Raw genomic sequence first — 21920 nt, 5'->3', positions numbered from 1 at the left:
AGGAAACCTCCAGGCTGAGTTCTCCCTCTCTGCCCTCTCCTTCCCTTTGTTCCCCAGCAAATCATGAAAGATCGGTGGATGAATGTGGGTCATGAAGATGATGAATTAAAGCCTTATGTGGAGCCACTCCCTGACTACAAGGACCCCCGGCGGACAGGTGAGGCTGTGCTGGGCACTGAGGTTGAGCCTGCCTGGGACTCAGGACCCGCCTTAATTGTGTGCCCTCCTGTGCAGAGTTGATGGTGTCCATGGGTTACACGCGGGAAGAGATCCAGGACTCACTGGTGAGCCAGAGGTACAACGAGGTGATGGCCACCTATCTGCTCCTGGGCTACAAGAGCTCCGAGGTGCGTGCCCCCGCTCCGTCCCCATGTGTGCTGTCCTCTGTCAGCAGCAGCCCCTTGCTTCTAGCAGCTGTTGAGGGCAGACCTCATCTCCAAGTAGCTGTGTAGCTGTGCTCTCTACTGACTGATTTTAAGCCCCACCTATGGGGGTCGCTAAGGCCCCTCTGGCCTTTGCTTTCTCTGATCGCCATCAGTGGTTCAATAGGAAAGCTGATGGGGTCGGGCCTGGGTCTGGGTTACCACACGGTGAGTATATCTGGTTCATTCTGTGTTGGTTAGACAGGGTCTCGGTCCATCTGGGTCAGTTCTTTGTTGCCCCTAGGCGTGTTTCCATATGTTTTGTGTCTCTGTGTCGGGAATTCTCGGGATTCCTGGGTGCTTTGTCTCTCACAGGAGCCGTGAGTCTGTTGCTTCTGCTCAGTGCTCATGTCTGGGAGTGTGTATCTGGGGGCCTGCGCATCCATCCCTCGCGTCTGTCCATCTGGAGGCCTCGTAACTTGCTCTGCTTGTCTGGGTCACCGTGTCTGCACCTGAACCCATGGGTCTCTGGGGGTCGGGTCCTGCTTACCATCTGTGTGCCGCTTGCACGCACGTGTGACCTCCCTGTCCCCCTGGTGGTGTCAGACTCCTTTCCTTGGTTCTTAGCCTGCTCAAGAGGTATTGGGGGATGTCTCTGAGTCTGAATGCTCATTCTTGCGCACACGCGCATGTGTGTCCGTGTCCCTCTCTGAGGGCAGGGGTCTTTGTGGGGAGGTTGGTGTGTCTTTGGCTGTTTGTCAGGGTCTGCGTTGCTACTTGTTTTTCTCTGTGTTTATCTAAATGCACTTTGGTCTTGCAGCGGGTGTGTCTCACGGGAGCCCAGGTGGATTTGTGTCAGGCAGGAATGTGGCATGGAGGTGGGATCTTCCACAAGCAGCTCTTCACCCCTCCCTCTTGTGTTCTCGCAGCTGGAGGGCGACACCATCACCTTGAAGCCCCGGCCTTCAGCTGATCTGGCCAATAGCAGTGCCCCCTCCCCCTCCCACAAGGTACAGCGCAGCGTCTCCGCCAACCCCAAGCAGCGGCGCTTCAGTGACCAGGGTGAGTGCTTCCGAGAGTGGCAGGTGTGGGGCTCACCCCTCTCCCGATGGGTTCTGGGGGCTTCGGGTGGCACAGCCGAGTTTCAGTCCCTGTTCAGCCCGTATTAGCATGTCCTTGTACAGGTCACTGCAGTACACTTCCCTCCAACCCTGTGAAATGGGGTTGCTGGCAACACAGGAGGAAGCATGAAGCACATGGTGGGTGTTCTGTGTGCCTCCCTCACCCTTACCCGTTCCCACTGTCCCTCTGGCCCAGCAGCTGGCCCTGCCATCCCCACTTCCAATTCCTACTCTAAGAAGACTCAGAGCAGCAACGCAGAAAACAAGCGGCCTGAGGAGGACCGGGAGTCAGGACGGAAGGCCAGCAGCACAGCCAAAGTGCCTGCCAGCCCCCTGCCTGGCCTGGAGAGGAAGAAGACCACCCCGACGCCCTCCACGGTAAGCCATGCCCCCGCCCCCTCCTGGCCAGCCCCGCCCTCCTTCCCAGGCCCCCACCCCGCCTTCTTGCTATGGGGCCTGCCCTCTCTAGGCAGCTCCTTCCTTAACCAGACCCGGCTTTCTTTGGCTGCCTACCTGACCTTCCCTCCTGGGCCACTTGTGCTTACTGTAGAAAACCCTGCCCCCCAGAGTCAAAGCAACATCCTTTCTTCTCCCCAGCTCCCCCCTCCATTGCTTATGGTAGAAAGGGAAGAAGGAAGCTGGATTTGTGACCACTTTGGGTTTCTGTGATACAGCTCTTCCCCTTCTTCCCCACAGAACAGCGTCCTCTCCACCAGCACAAACCGAAGCAGGAATTCCCCACTCCTGGAGAGGGCCAGCCTTGGCCAGGCCTCCATCCAGAATGGCAAAGACAGGTGAGCAGGCCTGGGCCCTGCCTGCCACGCCCCCGGAGCCGCTCCCTCAGTGGTGACGTCTGTCAGCAGCACTCCTCCCATCCTGTACCCTGGAGTCCCGTCCTGGCTCTGTCCAGTCCAGCCGTCCATACGCCAGCACCTCCCTGCTCTCCCCTCCATCTCCTCCTCCCTGTGCTCCTGTGACTGCTTTTTGCGGGGTACCCAGTGTGACTCCATGACCATCTCAGCCACTTTCTTGCTTCTTGACCGCAGCCAGGGCATGGCAACTGTGCTGTTCTGGGCATCAGTGCCCCAGGGACCCCAGCTCAGGGCAGAACCCAGAGATGCCCACCTGAAGGGTGTACACACTGAGGGTGACTCCAGCTGTGCCTGTGAGAGCAGAACCCCCTGATCTTGACCGTCAGTGTTGAGCTCCTGGCTCCTTGTCTTCTGAGCTTAATGAAATCTCCCCTTAGCAGCGCCCTGCTCTTTCTGGCAACAGCACGTCCTTGTTCTTAGAATTCCTAGGAGACCAGTGCAGCCCGGGGGCAGTGGCCTCCTGTCGGCTTTCCCGCACTCTGGGTTTCCCTCCCCAGGCTCTGGCCCACTCGCCTTCCTCGCCCTGCCCTCCGCTTTCGCAGCCTTGCCTCCCTGGGCTCTGACTTGTGCCCCATTGCTGCTTCTGGGCCTGACGTGCATCCTGCCAGGGCTCCCCTCTGGCCCTTCCCACCCCGCCCTTGCTTCCTAACCAAGCCTCCTGCCCCCGCCGGCCCCTAACCCAGGCCTCTCCGCTGCTTTTGTCTCCTAGCCTAACCATGCCAGGGTCCCGGGCCTCCACGGCTTCTGCTTCCGCCGCGGTCTCTGCGGCCCGGCCCCGCCAGCACCAGAAATCCATGTCGGCCTCCGTGCACCCCAACAAGGCCACTGGGCTGCCCCCCACGGACAGTAACTGTGAGGTGCCGCGGCCCAGGCAAGTGTGCTGGGGCAGCTGACGCACCGCTGCCCTCAGCCTGCCCCCCTCCGTCCCCCACAATTTCTTCCCACCTGGGGGTCCTGCCTTGTTCTTGTCATCTTAGCCACAAGAGGTGGCTGTCTGCTGCAGCCGGGAGGTAGAGGGAAGCAAAGTAGCTTACGGCCCTCTTCTCCTCCAGTTCTCCCTCTCAGAACAGACATGCACGAAGCCGCCCCGAGGCTCCAGAAGGAAGCCTTTTTGTTCTGAGCCTTCCTGGACTTCCCTAGGACCCGGGGACAGTCAGCATCACAGGGACTCAGTCCTTGAGGGTTGGTCAGCATTGTCCCGTGGAGGTTCCAGTCTGCCGAGCTCCCAGGGAGCTGCTCCTCTCCAGCCTGTACTGCTCTCCACACACGAATCCTTCCCTGCCTCCCTCCCTCCCCGAAACCATCTCCTGCCCCCTCCCCCTTACTGGCGTCCTCAGTGGTCACATCCCTTCCTTCTGTGTCCTCTGTGGTGGCTGCCTCCCTCTGCCCTAGCTTCCCCTTCCCTTTTCCCACCCCAGGGCGCTCCAGCCGCTGGCAGGGCCGCCTTCTTGGGCCCTGATGCATTTCCCCCACCCCCACCTCTTTTCCCACAGCACAGCCCCCCAGCGTGTCCCTGTCGCCTCCCCCTCCGCCCACAACATCAGCAGCAGTGGTGGAGCCCCAGACCGAACTAATTTCCCCCGGGGTGTGTCCAGTCGAAGCACCTTCCACGCTGGACAGCTCCGGCAGGTGCGGGACCAGCAGAATTTGCCCTACGGTGTCACCCCAGCCTCTCCCTCTGGCAACAGCCAGGGCCGGCGGGGGGCCTCGGGGAGCATCTTCAGCAAATTCACCTCCAAGTTTGTGCGCAGGTGAGTAGGGGGCCTAGGGCAGCAGAGAGGGTGAGGCCAGGCCCTGCACCTGCCTGGGGGAGGGGATGAGAACAGCTGGGGTTAGAGCTGGGAGTAGGTCCCTAGGGGGTTAGAAGCAGCCTCAGGAAGCCTGAGAAAGTGAGTCTTGTTGGCACCTGAGGCACTCAGACCTGTCCATCCCTCTCAGGCCTTCCCAGCTCCTCATACACACCCCTTGTTCTCTGGCCCAAGCAGATGGCCGATGCCGCCTCCTCTCTAGGAGAGTGTGAACTCAGATGCTAAAATAAAAGCCCCTCTCTTCTCTCCTGTGTTCCCATGGAAACTTATATTTGGTGACGCAGCTGCAAAGTCATGAGGCCTGAGCCAGGCTGGGCCAGCAAGGAGAGTTTCTCCTGGTCTCTTGTCTCGCCCCGTTTGACCTCCTTGCTCCCCACCCAGTTGGTTTTGTCTGTCGCAGCCATCTTCGTCTGCTGGGCGGGATGGGGTGGGGTGGGGGTGGGGTGGTGTGCCAGGATGAAGGCCGGGGGCCCAGGGCGGCGCTTTGCCGTGTGGGAACGGGTGGAGATCCTCTTCATGAGGTTTCTCACTCCAGGCCCCTGACGACCCATAGGAACAGCGTTCATCCTTGTGCATCCGGTTGTCCGGCCTCGTGGGCTGCTCCCTGCTTCCATCTCCCTGCTTCCTCAGCCATCTTAGCAGAGCTCAGGATACAGCAAGCAGGAGGCTTGGAGAGAGTGGGTTTGCCTGCCCTTCCTCCTGTACTTGGCTCCATTCAGCTAGCGTAGCCAGGCTGGGCCCCTTTCCACCTCGGCATGCAGCTGTGGGGCTGCAGGGTGGGGCATGAGCAGATGGGGGTGTCTGGGACTCTAGTCTCGCTGAGCGGCTCTTCCGAAAATGGGGGTGACCCTTGAACCTGTAAAGCCCACTCCCCACCTGCTTATCCACATACCGTCTTGTTGGTTTTTTTTTTTTTTATTTCTTTTTTTATTTTGTCTTTTTGTTTGTTTTTTTAGAAATCTGTCTTTCAGGTTTGCCAGAAGGTAGGCGTTGAGCCCGCTGTGTGTGTGTCTGTGTCCTGCCTCCATCACTAACGCCCCTCTTTGGCTCTTGCGCCCTCCTCCATCTGCTAACCATGTCCGTGTGGCACTCTCTCTGCCATCTTAAAGGGAAGACGACAGCCTCTGACAGGGTGGCCCATGAGGCCATGTTTGCTCACTGAGGGCAAATGGCTCTGAAAACGATGGGCCCGTCCCCCAGCAAGGGGGACCTTCTCAGGAAATTCTCCCTTTAAGATTGTCTCCTCCCCCCGGCCCCCTACCCCGGGTGTTGATCACAAGCGTGATGGGCTCCTCTTCGGCCGTTTCCCGTGTCTGTGCATGCGCTCTGAAGAAGCTCCACCCGGGTCAGAGGTGTGTCTGGGATGGTGTCTCACTTTGGGTCTCCTGGGCCTCCTCTTCCCTGGTGCCCTGAACTGCAGGTCCTCTGGGATGGCAGGACTTCAGGGGCCCTGCAGGGACACCGGGGTGTCCAGGCTTCTGCCTGACGCCTCAGGCCCGAGGAGCCTTTGCCTCTCGAGCGGGGCACAGCACCCCCTTCTGGCAGCTCCGTGGAACAAGCCCAGCGCTCCCCCACCCCAGCAGGCCTCGGGCCTCCAGCCTTTGCTGGGCGACTGGAGCCGGAACATTCTCTCTGGGCTGTGTTCTCCAGTTTTGGCCTGTGGGTTCCCACAAGCCAGGAGCTGGGACATCCTACCCCTGAGCCCTGGCAGCAGAGGGAGATCCCCCCGCACTCAGGCACCTGCCTTCCTGGGCCAACTCCTGGCTCTGTTGCCCCCAGTCCTGCCTTCATCCTGTCTGGAGGCCTGGGTGGGCTGCATACCAAGCTGAGGAGCAGGTTGGAGCCCTGGTTTCCCAAGGCCGGCAGCCCAGGCCCTGCCCTGGGGCAGGGACACCTGATATGCACCCGGTGCCCCGCTGACAAACAGCCGAGACAGGGTCTCCAGGCTTTCCCCCTTCCGCCCGCCGCTCCCCACCCAGCTCTTCAGTGCATGGCTGGCTGTTGACTCATGGGGCCCCAGTGGGGGCCTCCACCCACGGGGCAGGAGCCAGGTGGGGCCCGAGAGCGCAGCCAGGCTCCTTCCCCTGCTCAGCGCAGGCGCCTGCTCGCAGCGCGCTGGTTGCGTTCGTGTGTCTCGTCTCTTTGTGTTCCTTTTACATGTGCTGCTGCTGCTTGCTCTCTCCTCCGTCCTTGCTCTCCTCTGCACTCCCAGTTCCCCGGCTCCAGGCACTCACCTTCCAGCCAGGAGCTGGAGAAGCCGCTCAGCGGGGCCAGACCTCTTCCCCACCCACCCTCCCAAGGTGTCTGCTTGCCCTGCCCTGCCCTCCGTCTCCCTTCTGTATCAGCAGATGGCCTGGCAGGCAGGGGAGTTAGAAAAAGGGAGGCAGGCCTGTCTCCAGCAGGCCTCAGGGCCCTTCTACCCCCCATCCAGCCCCAGGCACTGAGCCCCAGGCACACTCCCAGCAGATCTTAGCCCTTTGAGCCTCCCAAGAGAGGCCTTTATTTATCCCCTCGCCCCTTCCCTCTAAGAGGACCACAGTTCTGAGACCCAGCCCTGGGGCCCTAGAGCAGGAACCCCCTCCCCAGAGTGCTGGCTGTGGGCTGTGCGCTCCATGAGCGCCCGCACGTCCACACCCTCCTCCCTGGCTCCTCCTTGCTGGCACGGATCTCCGTGTGGGGAGGGGCAGCCCCCCCCACCGTGCTGGGCTCCCTGTTGGAGAGGGACGGTCAAGCTGCCAGCGTGAGGGGCCGCGGGCCACTGAGCCTCATGGCCTGCCAGTGATGGGCAAGTGGCCTTCTGGGCTTGGGTCCCGCCCACCCACCGGTGGCACCTCCCCGGACCCGCCTTCACAGAGGTCCCAGCACTAAACTCTCCCTCGCTCTGTTTTTTGAGGAACCTGAATGAACCTGAAAGCAAAGACCGATTGGAGACGCACAGGTGAGAGAGGGCTGGAGCCAGCGCCGGCCCTGCGCGGGCCACCAGGCTCGCCACGAGCCTCCTGCTCCTCTCTTCCTTCTGCCACACGGCTCTTCCTCCCGTGCTTCTGCCCTGGCCCCACCTTCGTGGGGCCTCCCTCTCCTCAGAGCATCCCTCACTGCCACCACAGCAGGTGTGGGCCCTTCTCCTGAGATCCGGTAGATTCTGGAAGCAGGAGCCCCAGGCCGGGTGGTTGGGGCTACAGACTCCCACCCACGGATAAGCTCAGCTCTCCTGAAGCAGCCACTTCTTTCTCTCCGGTCTGTGAACTGCTCAGGGCTACTGTGCAGTGCTCCCCGTTCTTCCCCGACCCTCCCCTCTTCGAAGGAAAGCATGAAGCTGTCACCTCGTCACCCCTGGCCAAGGGCTGGCTTCTCCCTGCTCTGCCCTGAGAGACGGGGGTGCAGGACTGCCCACCCTCCTCACCCCGCTGTGCTCCCCAGGCCAGCTCTAACGCTCCCTCTTCTAGCACCGCTGTCTCTGGGGCACCCTCCTGCTGTCCTCTCTGGTCTCAGGGTCCATCTGCCAGGGGGGCGCTCCCGTGGGTGGGACACCATGCCCCCGCCTGATGCCCGCCTCTGCCCTCTTCGCAGACCTCACGTGGTGGGCAGCGGTGGCAATGACAAAGAGAAGGAAGACTTTCGGGAGGCCAAGCCCCGCTCACTGCGCTTCACGTGGAGCATGAAGACCACGAGCTCCATGGAGCCCAACGAGATGATGCGGGAGATCCGCAAGGTGCTGGACGCCAACAGCTGCCAGAGCGAGCTGCACGAGAAGTACATGCTGCTGTGCATGCACGGCACGCCTGGCCACGAGAGCTTCGTGCAGTGGGAGATGGAGGTGTGCAAACTGCCGCGCCTGTCTCTCAACGGCGTTCGGTTTAAGCGGATATCAGGCACCTCCATGGCCTTCAAAAACATTGCCTCCAAAATAGCCAACGAGCTTAAGCTTTAATAGGCTGCCGGGAGTGGGGGGCGCGGAGGCGGCCAGCTGGACTTCACTGCTGGGCCGGCGCTCCGCCCGCCCGGGCCAGACTGCAGAGATGGGTCGGTGTGTCTCCCCTGCTGGCACTTCCCCTCCCCGCCCTTCTCAGTTTTTTCTTCCATGTTTGTGGGGGATGGGAGATGGTTCTCTCCCCCTCCCCACAGTTACCCTGCCCATATAGCCCCCCTTCCCTCCTCTCTCCCACAGGAGGCAAAGGAAGGGGAGGGAGGGGGTGGGGGGGCAGGGCTCCCCCTCGGTACTGCGGTTGCACAGAGTATTTCGCCTAAACCAAGAAATTTTTTATTACCAAAAAGAAAAAAGAAAAAAAAAAATTTCCCAGCGGCCACCTTTCCTCCCTGCCCCATTGGGACAGTCGAGACTGGATCTGTGGGGTTTCCCGGGAGGGTGGCTCAGGGCTGGAACACTCTCAGGCAAGAGTGGTGGAGTTCCCTGTCAGGCCCTCCGCCAGGCCCACTTTGGGCTTCTCCCCTCTCCTCTCCTTCCCCTCCAAGCAAACCACCAGAGGTGGCCTTCCCCTGACCTCAGGCCCCTGGGCTGGAGGCCTGGGCGGCTGGGGGCTGGGGCGGGGGTGCCGCGCAGCCCAGAAGCGGGGGGCTGGCGGCGGCCTGGGGCTGGCAGGCTAGGCACGGGGCTCGGCCTCCCTCCACACTGTATCCTCTGCCCCTCCTTTCCCAGAGGCTGGGCATTTCCTTCCACAAGCTGCTGTGGGGACATTTGTTCCCCTCCTCAAAAAGTCTGTGCCATCTTCTCCCATCCCCTCCTGGGTAGAAGGCGGGGCTGACCCCAGGGCTGGGAGGGGAGGGGACTGCAGGGCAGATGGGCTCGCTGGCCCCCGGGGGCTGCCCGGGCTGCTAGTCTCCGGAATAGGGACGATGGCATCCTCCTTTCTGGGAGAGCCTTTGTCTGAAAGCACAGCCCCCTCACCGGTCCTCTCCCTGCTGCCCCTCGTCATTGGCATTAATCTGGGCACCAGCTAGTTCCATAGCAGTGACTTCCCTCACCACTCATCTCTCGGCCTTGCCTTCTCTTCCTCACACTGTCGCCCCTCCTCTCAGGAGACACTGCCCCGGGCCTCCAGGGCCGCCTGGCCAAGGCTGCGGAGGGCAGCGGGGCCGGGAGCCTCTGCCTCCACGGGGTTGGGGGGCAAATAGGCCAAGGGCCTCCCAGCTCGCTGACCTCCGCAGCCAGTGTGGGAGTGGCTGGTTATGGGCGCTTGGCTGGTGGCAGCCGCTGCATCCCTTAATTTATTTCTCTGCTGTTTCTGTTCTTGAGAAATTGGGGGAGGGGGTCCTAAACAGAGGCTGCCTCTACCCTCACCTGAGTTGTACATTTTTTGTGATGGGTTTTATTTTTTATTTTATTATTTTATTTTTTTTTTTTTTGATTTATGATGACTCCACCCCTACTCATCACCCCACTCCCAGGCCTGGCTCCATGGCAAGTCGAGCCCTTGGGTCCCAGGAAGGGGCCTCGCCAACCTCAGCCCTCCCGCCCCAAGCCCTGACCGTGGGCTCCGGCTCCTACCAAGGGCTCCCCCTCCCTCCTTCCCTCCCCCTTCCTGCCCTATGGAACAGCCCGGGTGCTCCCAGGGGCCCGGAGGGCAAGGCTTGGCTCCCAAAGGGGGTGGTGGCCGGGGGGCTCCCAGGCAAGGTGGCCCCTCCCCACCCAGCCCCCCTTCCTGCACTTAGTTTCTCCTCTGGATCAAACACGTAATAAAGAGAATGTTTGGAATCTGAGCTGCCTCCTGTTTCTCATCCCAACTGGGCAGGGACCCAGTCCCCATGGGCAAGATATGGCCCAGCCCACCTGCCTTGCTGGGAGAACTGATTGCTGTTTGGGGCCTGGGGGACAGTGCTGGGTGGACCCGTGGCCCTGACAAAGACAGTAAGCCTGGGACCCTTAAACCAAAAGATTCAGTGAGCTTGAAGGTTTTATTTTTAAAAAACATTGAAAAATAAACCCATGTCTGCATATGTTCCCAACCCTCCTTACTCCAGGCTGGTGGACAGGGGGGGCACCCTCAGAGCTCCTCAGCATCCCCACCCCAGCCCCTGAAGACAGGAGAGCTAGCTCTCTGGCCCCAAGGGACCTTTCTGCCCACCTCCCCCCTCCAGCGCCCTCCCCACCTCACCCAGACTTATTGCTACAAGAAGGGAAAGAGGAAGAACAGCCAGCACATTAAACTGTCCTCGCCCCCAACCCCCACACTATGGTCACTACCCCCTACACACGAAGGGCAGGACCAAAGGCCAAGCCCTGGCAGCCTAGGAGGCAGCCATTCCAGTCCCAGCCAGGAAAAGAAAGTACCCTCAGGCCAGCTCACAAGGCCCCAGACCCTGGCCAGGCTTGGCCACCAGAAACAACGTGCAGAATCCACGGGGCCAGCTGTGCCCGTCGCGGCAGCCCCGGGTCCTCGAAAGACCTGGCGCGACCTCTAGTCCCTTCTGTCCTTGGTTTGAAGCTGGAGGTCCCCAGGGACGCCCAGCCGAGGGCTTCTGGAGCCTCTGGTTGGCGGAGAGCCTCGGCGCTCAGAGCGAGGGTGCCGGAGGCTCCAGAGGGGCTCCAATCAGGGTGGGTGGGGGCTGAGGGCCAGGGCGGGCACTGTGGCGGGATGCAGCCAGGGCAGGGCGGATGAGAGGTGGTGGTGGCTGGTTGGGGGCCAGCCGGGGCTGAAGGAAACGGCCCTGCTGGAGTGGGGGTGGCTGGCGAAGCAGGGTGGGGGCAGTGGGCAAGGGTGGCCTCAGCAGTGGGGGCGGCTGGGACAGCGAGGTGGGAGGTGGAGGAGGGGGCGGCGCAGGGGGCCCCGATCGGGGTCCCGACGTGGAGACGGATGTAATCTGGACCTGAGAGGAGACAGAAGAGTGAGAAACCAGGTTCGAGCGTGCCCTCAGCCCAGTCTTTAAGGACGGAGGTGGTTCCTCTCTCTCCTCGCAGCATTTCTCTCTCCCCTTCTCACCTCATCATCTTCCTCTAGGGCTGGGGCTGGCAAGGGAGCCCCTCTCCTAGCCTCCTCCATGGGGACCGGGGCTCCAGGGGCCCCATCCTGCTCGGCCTCCCACTCCTGCAGCACCTCCTCCAGATTGAAGCGGCGCCGGTAGCTCACAAAGAAGGTCTTCACCTGGGTCAGAGTCTTGTTCCCAATCACCTCTGCAATAGCCCCAAAGTCTTTGCCATACCTACGGATGGCTGCAAGGGTCAAAAGGGCAGCAGAGTGTGAATACCGCCTTAGATCTAGTTACTTTCCTGATCCTTCCCCTCTGCCCCAGCTCCCTGGGGGGAAGGAGACACTCCTGGGGCCCTCTGTCCTCCCCAGAGCCTCACCCACCTTGTACGGCCAAGAGCTGCTCATCCGTGGTCCAGCGGGAGTTGAACTTGGTATTGGCCTACAGAGCAAGGCACGGATCCTTGAGACTCAAATATAGGGGAACAGAGGGCCTGCTCTCCAAACAAAACTCCCCTTTCTTGCTCTGCTGCCAGACTCCCTCCTGCCCCTCAAACTTGGAAGAGCAGCCTCACCTCAGGGGGGCGGAGTGGATCAATGCCGCCCTCTAGGGCTTGGCGGAGGCTGCTATTGGTCTGCTTCATGCTTTGCACCTGGGAAGGTAAGTCAAGGGAGGGCCATCATAGCAACCCTCACACAGCCATTTACCTCATCTCATCGCTCACAACCATTCAGCAGGGGAGACACACGGGTTCGCCCCTTTTCAAAGACTAGCATTATTGATTTATTTTTTAATGACCAAAAAAGAACATCAAGTTACCCAAAAACCCAGAGGATGGGGAAGATGCAGGCTTGGCAACCACACAACCTCCCTTACACCTCAGCTGCCCCCAGTCAAGAGTTCCCACCTGCCGACTGTCACCTCTCACAGCTCCTCCCTTCCCTGGGCCCCCTACCTGGCGCTTGAGGGAGATGAGCTGGGAGTCAAGGCCTCGAAGCGTGAGGTTAGCAAGGTCCGGGCTCCCCGACACTGCGGTGAGGCCCTCGGGGCTCAGGTACATGCCTTTGGGCGGGCGCCTCCGAGTTCTCAGAGGATGGTGGCGGTACTGGGAGCCCTGGGCCTCCTTCTTTCCTGGGCCTGGGCGGGCATTCAGGGGCCGAGAGGGCAGAGGCTGCCAGGGAAAAAAGAAGAGGTGGGCGGCGCAGAGCCCAAGGAGAGGGCAGGCCAGCAGGCGGGCCAGCAGAGTCTACCCCCTCACCTCTCTCTTGGGGTCTCCAGCGTCCGGCTCCCCCTCACTCACGGCTCCTCGTCCCTCTTCAAGATCATCGCTGCTTACACGGGGGCCAAGGAGCGGGTGAGGCAGGGGCTAGGGCCTGCAGGAGCGCCGTCTACCCCCACCTACAGCTGCCCTGGGCCCCCACCTGTCTTCTTTGTCCTTTCGGCCCCCAAGCCGCCGAGCCTGTCTGTCCATCACACTGGTCCGGCTGCGGGTCTTCTTCCAAGAGTAGTAATACTTCACCAGGCTAGGAATCAGCTTGTCAGGCAGCTGGGGGCAGGGGGAACACCAGAGGCTGGAGCCCACCTAAGACTCCAGGCCCCGGGAAGGCTTATCAGAAAGAAGGGGCCAAGGAGCGCCAACAGGGGTGGAGGGCTTTACCATCTGCTGGATCCGCTGGAAGCACTTGCCATGGAAGCCAAAGGCCTGTTCAAACAGCACCTTGTCCTCTACCGTCCACTCATCCGGGAATGGGGTGAAGTTGGCCAGGTCAGCCAGCGACTTCTCTACGTCGTGTTTATGCCACAGGAGCATGCCCAGTGCCTGGCCCAGGAGAGAGGAGGACTCAGGCTCAGCTGCCCCTAGTACGGTGCTGTCTCCTCCCCGAATCCCTGCGGGACGGAGGCTCACCTGCTCGATGTTGTAACCGTGCTTCTCCTTGGCCATCGCAATGTACTTGTCAACTGCAGAGGCGGGAGGAGCCAGCTCTTGGAGGAGGGGTTACAACTCCTAACCCAGGCCTGTCCAGACAGGGGTATGCCCCCAGGGACTAGGCCCCTGACCCTGAGCCCCAGGGCAGGGGTTGAACCCACATGTCTCAGCCTCTAGCCCACTTCCGAGAAGAGCCGGCCGGCAGCTGATAGGAGAACCAGGCCCCCAGCTCCCAAGGATATGCATGAACCCAGGGTCCCACCCCACTCACGCTTGGCATCTGACACACAGTGGTTGGGGGACCACACCAACATCCCCTTCAGCTCCTTGTTACTGTAGCGTGCGGGGCTCTCTGAAAGGCAGAGGACAGAGGACACCATCACCCGGGTGGCCCTGCCCTGGACCCATGGCCAGAGGGTGGTGGAGTGAGGCCTGTGAGGTGAGGCCCAGAGGGGAAGGAGGGGCAGAGAACCAGACAGGAAGGCAGAGCAGGAAAACTAACCATGCCACAGGGCCGGCCACCCACACCCGCCTGTCCCACCAGTGGGCGCCAGTCAAGGGCTCCCCCAGGTGGGACCCAGGGCCAAGCCACGGGCCTTCAAGTCTCCTCCCTTCACAGCCTGTCCTGCCACTCACCAGGCTTGCACTCCGGAATTACGGCCTGGTAATTGGTTCCAACGCGGATCATGCTGTCTGTGGAGCCAGGGGGAGGCAGTCAGGACTCCAGGGAGGGAGGGTGGGAGGATGGGAGGATGTGGCGGGGGAGGTGGCTGGCCTGGAGTTCTTCCTGACCACCCAGGGCCCCCACCTTCCAGGAGGCTCACTTTTCCCTGATCATCTCCTCAGTTACCCTCAATCACAGAAGGAGCTGGAAAAGGGAGAGACCTTGCCTAGCTATAGCCCGGGGGCGGGGGGGGCGGAATGCGTTGGGAAGGATAGGGGTCAGTTTTAAAGCCCAGGCCCAGCAGAGCCCTTTGTTCTGACTTAGTGGGGGGGGGGGGGGGTTGGAGGGCTGCCCCTAGACCTGGACCACAGCCCTGCAGGGAATCCAAGGCTCCTCCCCACCACATGAGCCTCACGGCTTGGTGTGGAGGTGTCTTTCCAGCTCCTGCCCCGGCCAGATCTCAGTCCTCTGCAAGGTGGTAAGGTATAAGGAGCCTAAGCTGTGAAAGGGAGGGACGCCTGAGTACCTCGGGGACTGAGGGCAGGGAGGGGAGAAGCAGGACCGCCTCCCCGGCAGCTAGGGGCCCAGCCTCCAGATTCCCTGTGCCGGCTTGCGGGGAGCAAAGCAAAGGCTCCGATTCAAGGAGGGCAGGAACCATGCCTAATAGTACCCCTGGGGTCGGCAACTCTGCCCCGCGCGTCTCCCCCCGCCCCGGGCCGGTGCGCCTTTAACCCCAGGCTGCCGGGCTCACCGTGCGAGTGCTCCTCCTCGCTGCTGTCATCCTCCGAGTGCGGCTGTCCGCCGTTGGGCGCCGTCTTGGCCCGGCTGCGGGACAGGATCCCGGAGCCCGCGCTCGGCTTCTCCATCACCGAGGGCATTACCCCCGCCCAGCCGCCCCGGGGGGCGCGGGAGCCTTCGCAGAGCCGCGGTGGTTGCCGCGCTCGCCCGGAGTGCTGTGCCCGGCCCGGCCTGGAGGGGTCGCCACTGAGGCTACGAGAGCCAGGAGGTCAAGCGTGGCTAGGGTCCGGCGGGGCAGAAGCCCAGCGGGCAGCCCGGCGCTCTCCGCGACCCCCAGAGGTGAGGGCTTCAGAAAAGTTTGTGTAGAAGTGGGGTACGCGGGGTAAGAGCCGCAAGGTCCGGTCGGCTGCGGCGCGCTCGTTCTGTACGCCCCCACGGAATTGGGGGCTCCCCGGAGAAGTCGGGGCAACCTGCCCTCGGGGCGCCCTGGAGCCCCAATTGCCCGCCTGCCCACGCAGTTCAGCGAGCGGGCGCTGCGGCGCAACTGCCGCCCGCCCCCGCCCCTCCCCGCGAGCTCCGCGTCTCTCGGCTGCACCAGGATGCCCCAGTCCCGGGCGGGGACCCCTGTCCGGACCAGACCCCCGCCTGCGACGGCAGCCGGCGGCGGCGGGACGGCGCGCACGGCGCGCGGCGCTGGGGCAGAGTTGCCGGGAGGCGGGGGAGCGCAGCCGCGGGCGCCGCCTCGCACCCTAGCCGGCGCGCTCGCTCGCTCGCTCGCTCGCTCGCTCGCTCTCCCCGGCGCGCTCGGGTTGCTCGCTCGCCCGCCCGCTCTCCGCCGCCGCTCGCTCCTCGCGCACACAATGAAGCTGCTGGCAGGGAAGTAGTGCCGGCTGCGGCCTCAGCACCCCTCCCCCAGCCGATGCCTCCGCCAGCTGAACATCTGGCCCTGGGGTGGGAGGCAGGGCCCGGGGGGCGGGGCCTGGGGGCCGGGGCTAGACCTCCGGGGGGTGGGGTCAGGACCCGGGTGGCGCGCGCTTCCCTCTGCCGGGCCCCGGGGCTCGCAGACTTACCCCCCAGGGGGAGACCCTCTGCCCCCCCCCCCACCCCCAGGAGTAGCCAGGGGTCAGCCCCACCCACGCGCACACCAGCCCCACACAGCAGCGGGCTCGGGTTACCGCCGCCTGCCCCGGGGGCCCTGAGGCCGCCCGCCCGGGTGGAGCCCAGCTTTTCCTTCCATTTCCCTTCCTGCCAAGGAACTCCCCGCCCCCCCCCCTTCCGCAGGGGGAACCCCCCCACACACACACACTTCATGCGCCCTTGGGGGCCAGAGCGGATGGGAGGCCGGACAGGCGAGGATTGAATTCCTCCAAGAGCTACTGGGCCAAGGAGCCTGGCTTCTGGTGTGCATCACTCGGTCCCCAGGGGTCACCTCAATTCCCTTTAACGGCTGCAGTGCGCACCCCAAAACAGTGGCCCATGGGGTTGCGGGATGGGGCATGGGAAGTGCAGGGGAAGACCTGGACTGCAGAGTGGGGGGAAAGCTAGGGGTCTGTCTTCCCCCCCACCCACGCCCGCCCCGAGTTCACTGTCACCCCAGCGGGGCGGAGAGACCCCTCCCCCAGGGCGAGCACGGGCAGCGTGACAGACCGGGAAGCGGGTAGCGCGGCACAGACGGAGAGGGGGGAGGGGGTGGGCAGAGACTTTCAAAGCCAGACCCAGCCACCCTGCCAGGCACACAAAGAACCAGCACACACACCGGCGGCGGCGGCTCGGAGCCTGCGAGCCGCGCCGGTGCCCGTCCCCGCCGCCCCAGGCACGTGCTGCGGCGCACACAGGCCAAGGCCCCCTCCCGCCCGCGGCCCCTCCCACCCAAACCCCAGACTCCCAGACGCACCTCCGCCCGGGCACACCCCGCTGTGCCCAGGCTGAGCCGAGCCGGCGCTCGCACCCTCCCCTCCCTTCCCTTCCCTTCCCTTCCTCGGCCACTCTGTAATCAGATTCCTAAATTTAGAAGCAACCCCGGGCCCAGCCAGGGGTCCCCGCCCCCACACGCTGCCTGCGGCCAGCCGGCCGGGGTCCTGCGGTCGGGCCACGACCCGGCCGGGGCCTCCAGGTCCCGGGGGCTCCTGAGGGCGGCTGGGCAGAGTCAGGCCCTACCCCACCCCGCTGCGGTGCTGTCGGGCCACAACTGGGGCCACCCAGCCAGCGGCCACGTTGCCCGCCACACCTCCGGCCAGAGCGCTGGGGCCTTTTTCCTCCTCTTAAATCATGGGTTGGGCACCAAGCCCCAGGGTGGGGAGGTCTGTATAGAGGAGAACGAATAGGCCAAGGGCAGGTCTGAGCTGTGAGGTCGGCTACAAATGAAAAGAGCCTCCTCAGCCTAAGCCCTCCTGAGTGGCAGGGTGCCACCCCACCCCCAGCACCTCCAATCTTTAGGGAGCCTCTCCTCTCTGTCCCCTCCCGCCTGGCAGGCAGCCAGGGCTGCTCACAGCTCTCTCCTATGATGGAGTCTTCCATTTTGCCCACAGCAGCCCCCCATTAGGCAGGGCCTCGGCTGAGTCCCCTAATTCCCCCTCGCCTCTTTTCCATACTCATACTCAGGGTCCAGGGCCCAGCATCTCACCTCACCCCCAGACCTCAGCATCATGCTCATTCTGGCCTCCCTCCTCCCAGGCTGCCCCAGGTACCCCCAGTCACCAGCATCCTGCCATCCTTTGCACCCTGCCCCCCATAAGGAGGTAGCTGTGTTCTCACTTCTCCCTGGAGCCTGGAGCTCAGGGCCAGAGAAGATTCTACTCTGGAGGTGGGGGCAGGGAGAGAAGGCTTATGCCTTGGAGTTGCAGAGGAGCGGGGGGAGTCTGCGGACCCTGATGTGATGAGGCTTCTGCCTAGGAGGTGGGACACCACATGGGAAGGGTATCCTAGGAATTTGGGGATGACGGTGGGGGCCACGATGTCCAGAGAGGAGGTACATTCCTAGTGAGCAAACCTCCCCAAGGGGCATCCTTACAGGGTTAGGAGGGGGAGGGGCAAGGCCCCACCCTCCCACCTGCTGCAGCCACCCCCCCTCCCCAGCTGGCCCCCTCTTTTGTGCAAAGCCACACAAAGGACAAGGGGCCCCGGCCGGCCTGGCCATCTGCTCCCAGCAGCCAGAAGGCTCTTAAAGAGACAGCACCCCCTCCCTGCCCTGGGGCTGTAGGGTGCAATAGACCGGGTGCTCCAACAGAGCCTGGTCTCAGCAGTACCCCACGTGCCGCCCACTTTTCCCTGGCTCCCCCAGCCCCAGGTGAGGAATCCTCTCCCAGAGCACCGAGGTGCCACGTGGCCTGGAACACAGAGGTATGGGAGGGGGAGCAAGGAGGCAGCCAGGGACCAGCCCCTCCTCTCCTGCCTTAGGCCGAGGGGCCGGGGGAGCTCAGCACTGGGGTCCATCGGCTCCCTGAGGCCACCTCGGAGCTTTGTGAGGGCCGCTGGTCTCCTGGAGTGCCCTCCCCGCCAGGGAGCTCCCCTAGCCCTTCCTCAGGGAGGATGCTGGTGCTTGCTTTTTGAGGCCTGCAGGCCACTGGGCAGGAGCCCAGTGATCTGATCCGGGCACATTTGTTTCCTGCGTTTTCCAGTTGAGGAAACTGAGGCTTGGCACTGCCCCCACAGGGGCCTCCACGAAACTAAAGCCGCAGGCTGTGTCCGAAGGCGGCCTCCTGCCGCCCACCCAGGCCAGATAAGGCTCCTCACCCTGAGATCTCCAGGGAAGCCAGAGCCTTTGCCACACTGCTAGGGATACAAGTTTACAATATTTTTGTGATTGTTTACTTCTCCACTGTCTCCCTGCTGAGCCACCGGCAGGGATTAGGTCCTCTGTGTTCACTGCTGTGTTCTCAGTGCCTGGTATATAGTAGGCACTCAATATTTGCTGAATAAATGCCAGAAGCCCCCAAATGCTTCCTCTTCACTGTTCCTCTGTCCTCTGCGCGTTAGGCATCTCACCCCCTCCCTCCTCCTCGAGGTGAGGCAGAGGGGACAAAGGTCGAAGCGGGATGCTGGGAGAGAAAAGGAGGGTGACCTTGAACAAGCCCTCAGCCTCCCCTCTCCCTCCTCCCAAAGGCGGGGGCGGCTCCAGCCAATCCCGAACCCGTAGCCCTGCCAGACAGACTGGGACTGTCCTGAGCTCTGGCCAGGCCAGCCTGGCCGCTGCGGCGTGGTGCCTGGGACCCTGGCCAGGCCCTCGGTGGCCACAGCCAAGGGGCTCAGCCTGGGGAGGGTGGCAGGCAGGCGGGCCCTTGGGTGGGGGAGGGGAGGGAGGGTGGCAAGATCTCAGGAAAAACCTGGCTGAGCAGCTGGGGGAGTTGGACAGGAGGCCAGGGGAGATGAAGCTGGGGAAATGGAGAAGGTGGGCTATAGCGCTGAAGGAGCATGGGCGGGGGGGTTAGGGGGCTCCCTCCAGGGCCCCCATCCCCTCAACCTACCCAGACAGGACCTTGGGTCCTCTGTTCCTCCCAGGGGGCCCCCCGCCCCGGGCCCACTGGCAGGCTGTGTGGCCCAGGCACTGCCTTCCTCCTCTCTCGGTCCTGGTAGTAACCCCCTGAACGGGCCCACACTCCCACCCGGGGTTGTGAAGAGACTGGGAGGTGACAGAGGTGACAATCGGGTGCTTGGCACCGCCTCAGCACTGTGGCCGCATGAGGAGGGCAGGGAAAGGAGGCCAGGCCCGCGCATCTGTGAGCCGCGCTCACCGAAGCAGGAGCGGGCAGGAGGTCAGCAAGAAGAGACCCCAGGCTTCCTGACACCGGCGCCCAGGAGATCTGACTCCCCCGAGCAGAGCAGGAATGGGGTGGAAGATCAGAGAGACCTTAGCAGAGAGACAAGAGAAGGTGATGGGGCCTCCCTGAACCCACGAGGGGGCAGCTTCCAGACCTGGAAGCCAACTCTGTTCCTCTGGAAGCCAGGAAAGGAACCTCCCCCCCTCGCCCTCACCTGGGCCACAGCTGGCGCCCTCTGGCGGTGACAGCGTGGACCAAGGGGGCCCACCTCAGCCAGGCCACAAATGTCTTCCCAGGGAGTCTGAACACGGGCCCCCTGAGAAGCCCACTCTCCGGGGTACAGGGCATGGGGTCAAGATCCTTCAGGGCCGACTGAGCTTTCTGTCCAATCCCCAGGACCTCCCCTTGGCCCATAGCCCCTAGAACCACCCAGAACAAAGTGGGGTGGAGCCGAAACCCCTGGAGAAATGGCTGAGGGGAGGAGAATTGCAGGGAAAGTGCAGGAGCTCCCCGCCAGCCAGGAAGCTTGGACCTGGGTGAGTCCTGGCTCTGCTTCTTGCTTGCTATGTGGCCCGGGGTGAGTTACTTGGCCTCTCTGAGCCTCAGGTCTGCCATCTCTCAGAGGGAACAGTAACTCTGACCATCTGATTGTTGGGAAGACCCAACAAGCATCATCTCAGATGGCATGTCATTCAAGTCTCTATCAATGCTGGTTTCCTTCTGAAACAAGGGTCCCCTCTTGAACAGCCCGCAGCAGAGCTAGAGAAGCCCCTCACTGCTCTGTGAGGCAGCCCGTGCCCTGTGGACCAGCTGAAGGCCATTGCTATGTGGCATTCCTAGGCCTCTGAACTAAAAGCTCTTCCTCTGTGACATTTGACCCTTGCAGCCTCGCTCTGACTGCTCTTCTGTTCCAGATTCCTGCCTTCAGTGTGATCTCTCCATGGAAATAGAGCTGGAGAAAGATCCTCATATGCTGCTTTGGTCAGGCCCCACTCTTGCTCAATAACTTTCCATGGTTCCCTATTGCCTTCTGGGCAAAGTGGAAACTTCTCTCCCAACCCAGTACTCAACGCCTTTCCAGCCTGTAACTGATCCAGCTGAATGGGTCTGCTCACTACTTGCTGAGCCCTACCCAGAATACCCCATCCCCGCTGCAGACCCTCACCCACTCACTTGCACACCCCCTGCCTGGCCGGTCCCTCGGAACTGCTGGCTCCTGGTGGCCGGCTCTGCTCTGACATGGCCCATCCAGGGCTCCTGGCTTAGCTGTGAGCACCCCTCCTTCCCCCACTCAACCTCCCCTGTTCATGCTCCCCTTTCACCACCCCAGCCACTGCATGGCTGTTAGCCCATGACCTGGCCTCCAGCTTCCAGAGGGCATTGAGGCCTCTGGGAGAAACCCACTCCAAGGCCTGCCCTTGTACCCCAAGATTCCACTCCTTCCCTCTGACCTCCAGTTGCTGGTGTGCCTTCCCCCTTCAAAGCCAGCCTCCGTCCCAGGCTCTGCATCTCCCAGGCACACACACATACACATACACACTCCTGTGAATACTCGGGGCCTAGTGCCTTGGTTTGGTCCTCATTTACCTCCTCCCTCATGGTTTTGGCCCCACCCACTTTGTTCTGGGAGGTTCTGGGGATTGCATAGGGCTGAGGCCCTTCATCCCAAGACACTCCCATCCCCCGTGTACACCAACATGCTAACACACAATCATCCCTTCAATCAATTCACCTTTAGCTACCTTCAACTGGGCTTCCCTGGTGGCTCAGCTGGCAAGGAATCCGCCTGCAGTGTGTGAGACCTGGGTTCAATCCCTGGGTTGGGAAGATCCCCTGGAGAAGGGAAAGGCTACCCACTCCAGTATTCTGGCCTGGAGAATTCCTTGGACTCCATGGTCCATGGGGTCGCAAAGAGTTGGACAAGACTGAGCGACTTTCACTTTCAGCTAAAGCTACTGCTGCCTTTTTGCTTTTTTAAAAGCTGGGCTTCCTATAAAAGGCTGTTCACACCCTCCATCCTTATCCTCACCTCCTACTCAATCAGCAGTCTGCTGCAGGGTTCTGTCCCCCTCGACCACTCCACAAAGACTGCTCCTGCCAAGGTCACTAGTGGCTGTCACCTCTAAACCCAAAGGACCTTTGATGGGCCTGGACTCAGTCCACCTCTGGGCCAGACAGACAGAGAGGACACGAGCTCCCAGCTGACTCCCATCATCTCTGCCACCAAACCCTTGCTAGTGAGAATTTGGTCCCAGGCCACACCCTTAACCCCCTGGGCTGTGAACACTGCAACCTCCATCTCTAGCCCTGGCCTCTGTCCCTGGCTCTGGACCCCATTCCCTACCAGCTTCCTTCTGGACTTCTGGGCTTAGTTTTCTCTTAGACACCACAAGTTCAACCTGCCCCAAATGGATTTCCACCTTTAAAGTAGATAGATTTGTTGTTTGTCAGACCCTCAAAGTCATGTCAGACTATTTGTGACCCCCATGGGCTGCTGCATGCAGGCATTCTGTGTCCTTCAGTATATCTCCTGGAGCTTGCTCAAACTCATATCCATTGAGTCGGTGATGCCATCCAACCATCTCATCCTCTGTCATCCCCTTCTCCTCCTGTCTTCAATCTTTTCCAGCATCATGGTCTTTTTCCAATGCATTGGCTCATCTCATCAGCCAAAGTATTGAGATTTGCTTCAGCATCAGTCCTTCCAGTGAATGTTCAGGTTTGTTTCCTTTAGGATTGACTGGTTT

General features: G+C 62.0%; 2 protein-coding genes across 38 annotated transcripts in view; one reads left to right on the top strand and one right to left on the bottom strand.

Moving 5' to 3' along the window:
* Window positions 1-9881, top strand: part of MARK2 (microtubule affinity regulating kinase 2) — a 55695-nt gene extending 45814 nt beyond the window's left edge. For 7 of the 34 annotated variants that reach the window (XM_086384418.1, XM_086384430.1, XM_086384431.1 and 4 more), the window contains 10 exons: window positions 58-157; window positions 235-347; window positions 1292-1424; window positions 1680-1861; window positions 2180-2277; window positions 3065-3226; window positions 3849-4106; window positions 5120-5146; window positions 7057-7101; window positions 7734-8537. In XM_086384418.1, coding sequence (XP_086240544.1) covers window positions 58-157; window positions 235-347; window positions 1292-1424; window positions 1680-1861; window positions 2180-2277; window positions 3065-3226; window positions 3849-4106; window positions 5120-5146; window positions 7057-7101; window positions 7734-8094 — 1479 coding nt within the window. In that variant the 3' untranslated portion in view covers window positions 8095-8537. Of the gene's footprint in view, window positions 1-57; window positions 158-234; window positions 348-1291; window positions 1425-1679; window positions 1862-2179; window positions 2278-3064; window positions 3227-3407; window positions 3638-3848; window positions 4107-5119; window positions 5147-7056; window positions 7102-7733 lie in introns of those variants that run through there. The other 27 variants (XM_086384419.1, XM_086384433.1, XM_086384434.1 and 24 more) reach the window with 9 other exon arrangements.
* Window positions 9882-10057: 176 nt separating this feature from the next.
* RCOR2 (REST corepressor 2) lies at window positions 10058-14563 on the bottom strand. 4 transcript variants are annotated; one of them, XM_086384451.1, is made up of 12 exons: window positions 14430-14563; window positions 13651-13707; window positions 13286-13366; window positions 12994-13046; window positions 12745-12906; window positions 12509-12633; window positions 12346-12415; window positions 12043-12258; window positions 11662-11739; window positions 11471-11528; window positions 11102-11331; window positions 10058-10988 (listed from the first exon to the last, which is right to left on the bottom strand). In XM_086384451.1, exons 1-12 carry the CDS (start codon window positions 14554-14556, stop codon window positions 10674-10676), a joined length of 1572 nt encoding a protein of 523 aa, XP_086240577.1. In that variant the 5' UTR covers window positions 14557-14563; the 3' UTR covers window positions 10058-10673. The 4 variants fall into 4 exon arrangements, with proteins under 4 accessions (XP_086240577.1, XP_086240580.1, XP_086240579.1 ...); XM_086384454.1 differs by lacking the exon at window positions 14430-14563 and adding an exon at window positions 14094-14172; XM_086384453.1 differs by lacking the exon at window positions 14430-14563 and adding an exon at window positions 14039-14057.
* Window positions 14564-21920: the final 7357 nt, after the last annotated feature.

This window comes from Bos grunniens, chromosome 29 (genome assembly GCF_055505025.1).
Source record: "Bos grunniens cultivar Pamir isolate PY7600 chromosome 29, Bosgru_T2T1.0, whole genome shotgun sequence".
NCBI lineage: Eukaryota > Metazoa > Chordata > Mammalia > Artiodactyla > Bovidae > Bos > Bos grunniens.
The sequence above is the reverse complement of the archived record's forward strand: the minus strand, read 5'-3'. Positions and strand labels throughout refer to the sequence as shown.

Coding starts and splice junctions, on each gene's coding strand:
- RCOR2 (XM_086384451.1), bottom strand. CDS start 14,556: ATGCCCTCGGTGATGGAGAAGCCGAGCGCGGGCTCCGGGATCCTGTCC. Junction 12,259..12,345: donor CTGGAGACCCCAAGAGAGAG/GTGAGGGGGTAG, acceptor TTTCCCTGGCAG/CCTCTGCCCTCTCGGCCCCT. Junction 11,332..11,470: donor GCAGCTCTTGGCCGTACAAG/GTGGGTGAGGCT, acceptor TGACCCTTGCAG/CCATCCGTAGGTATGGCAAA.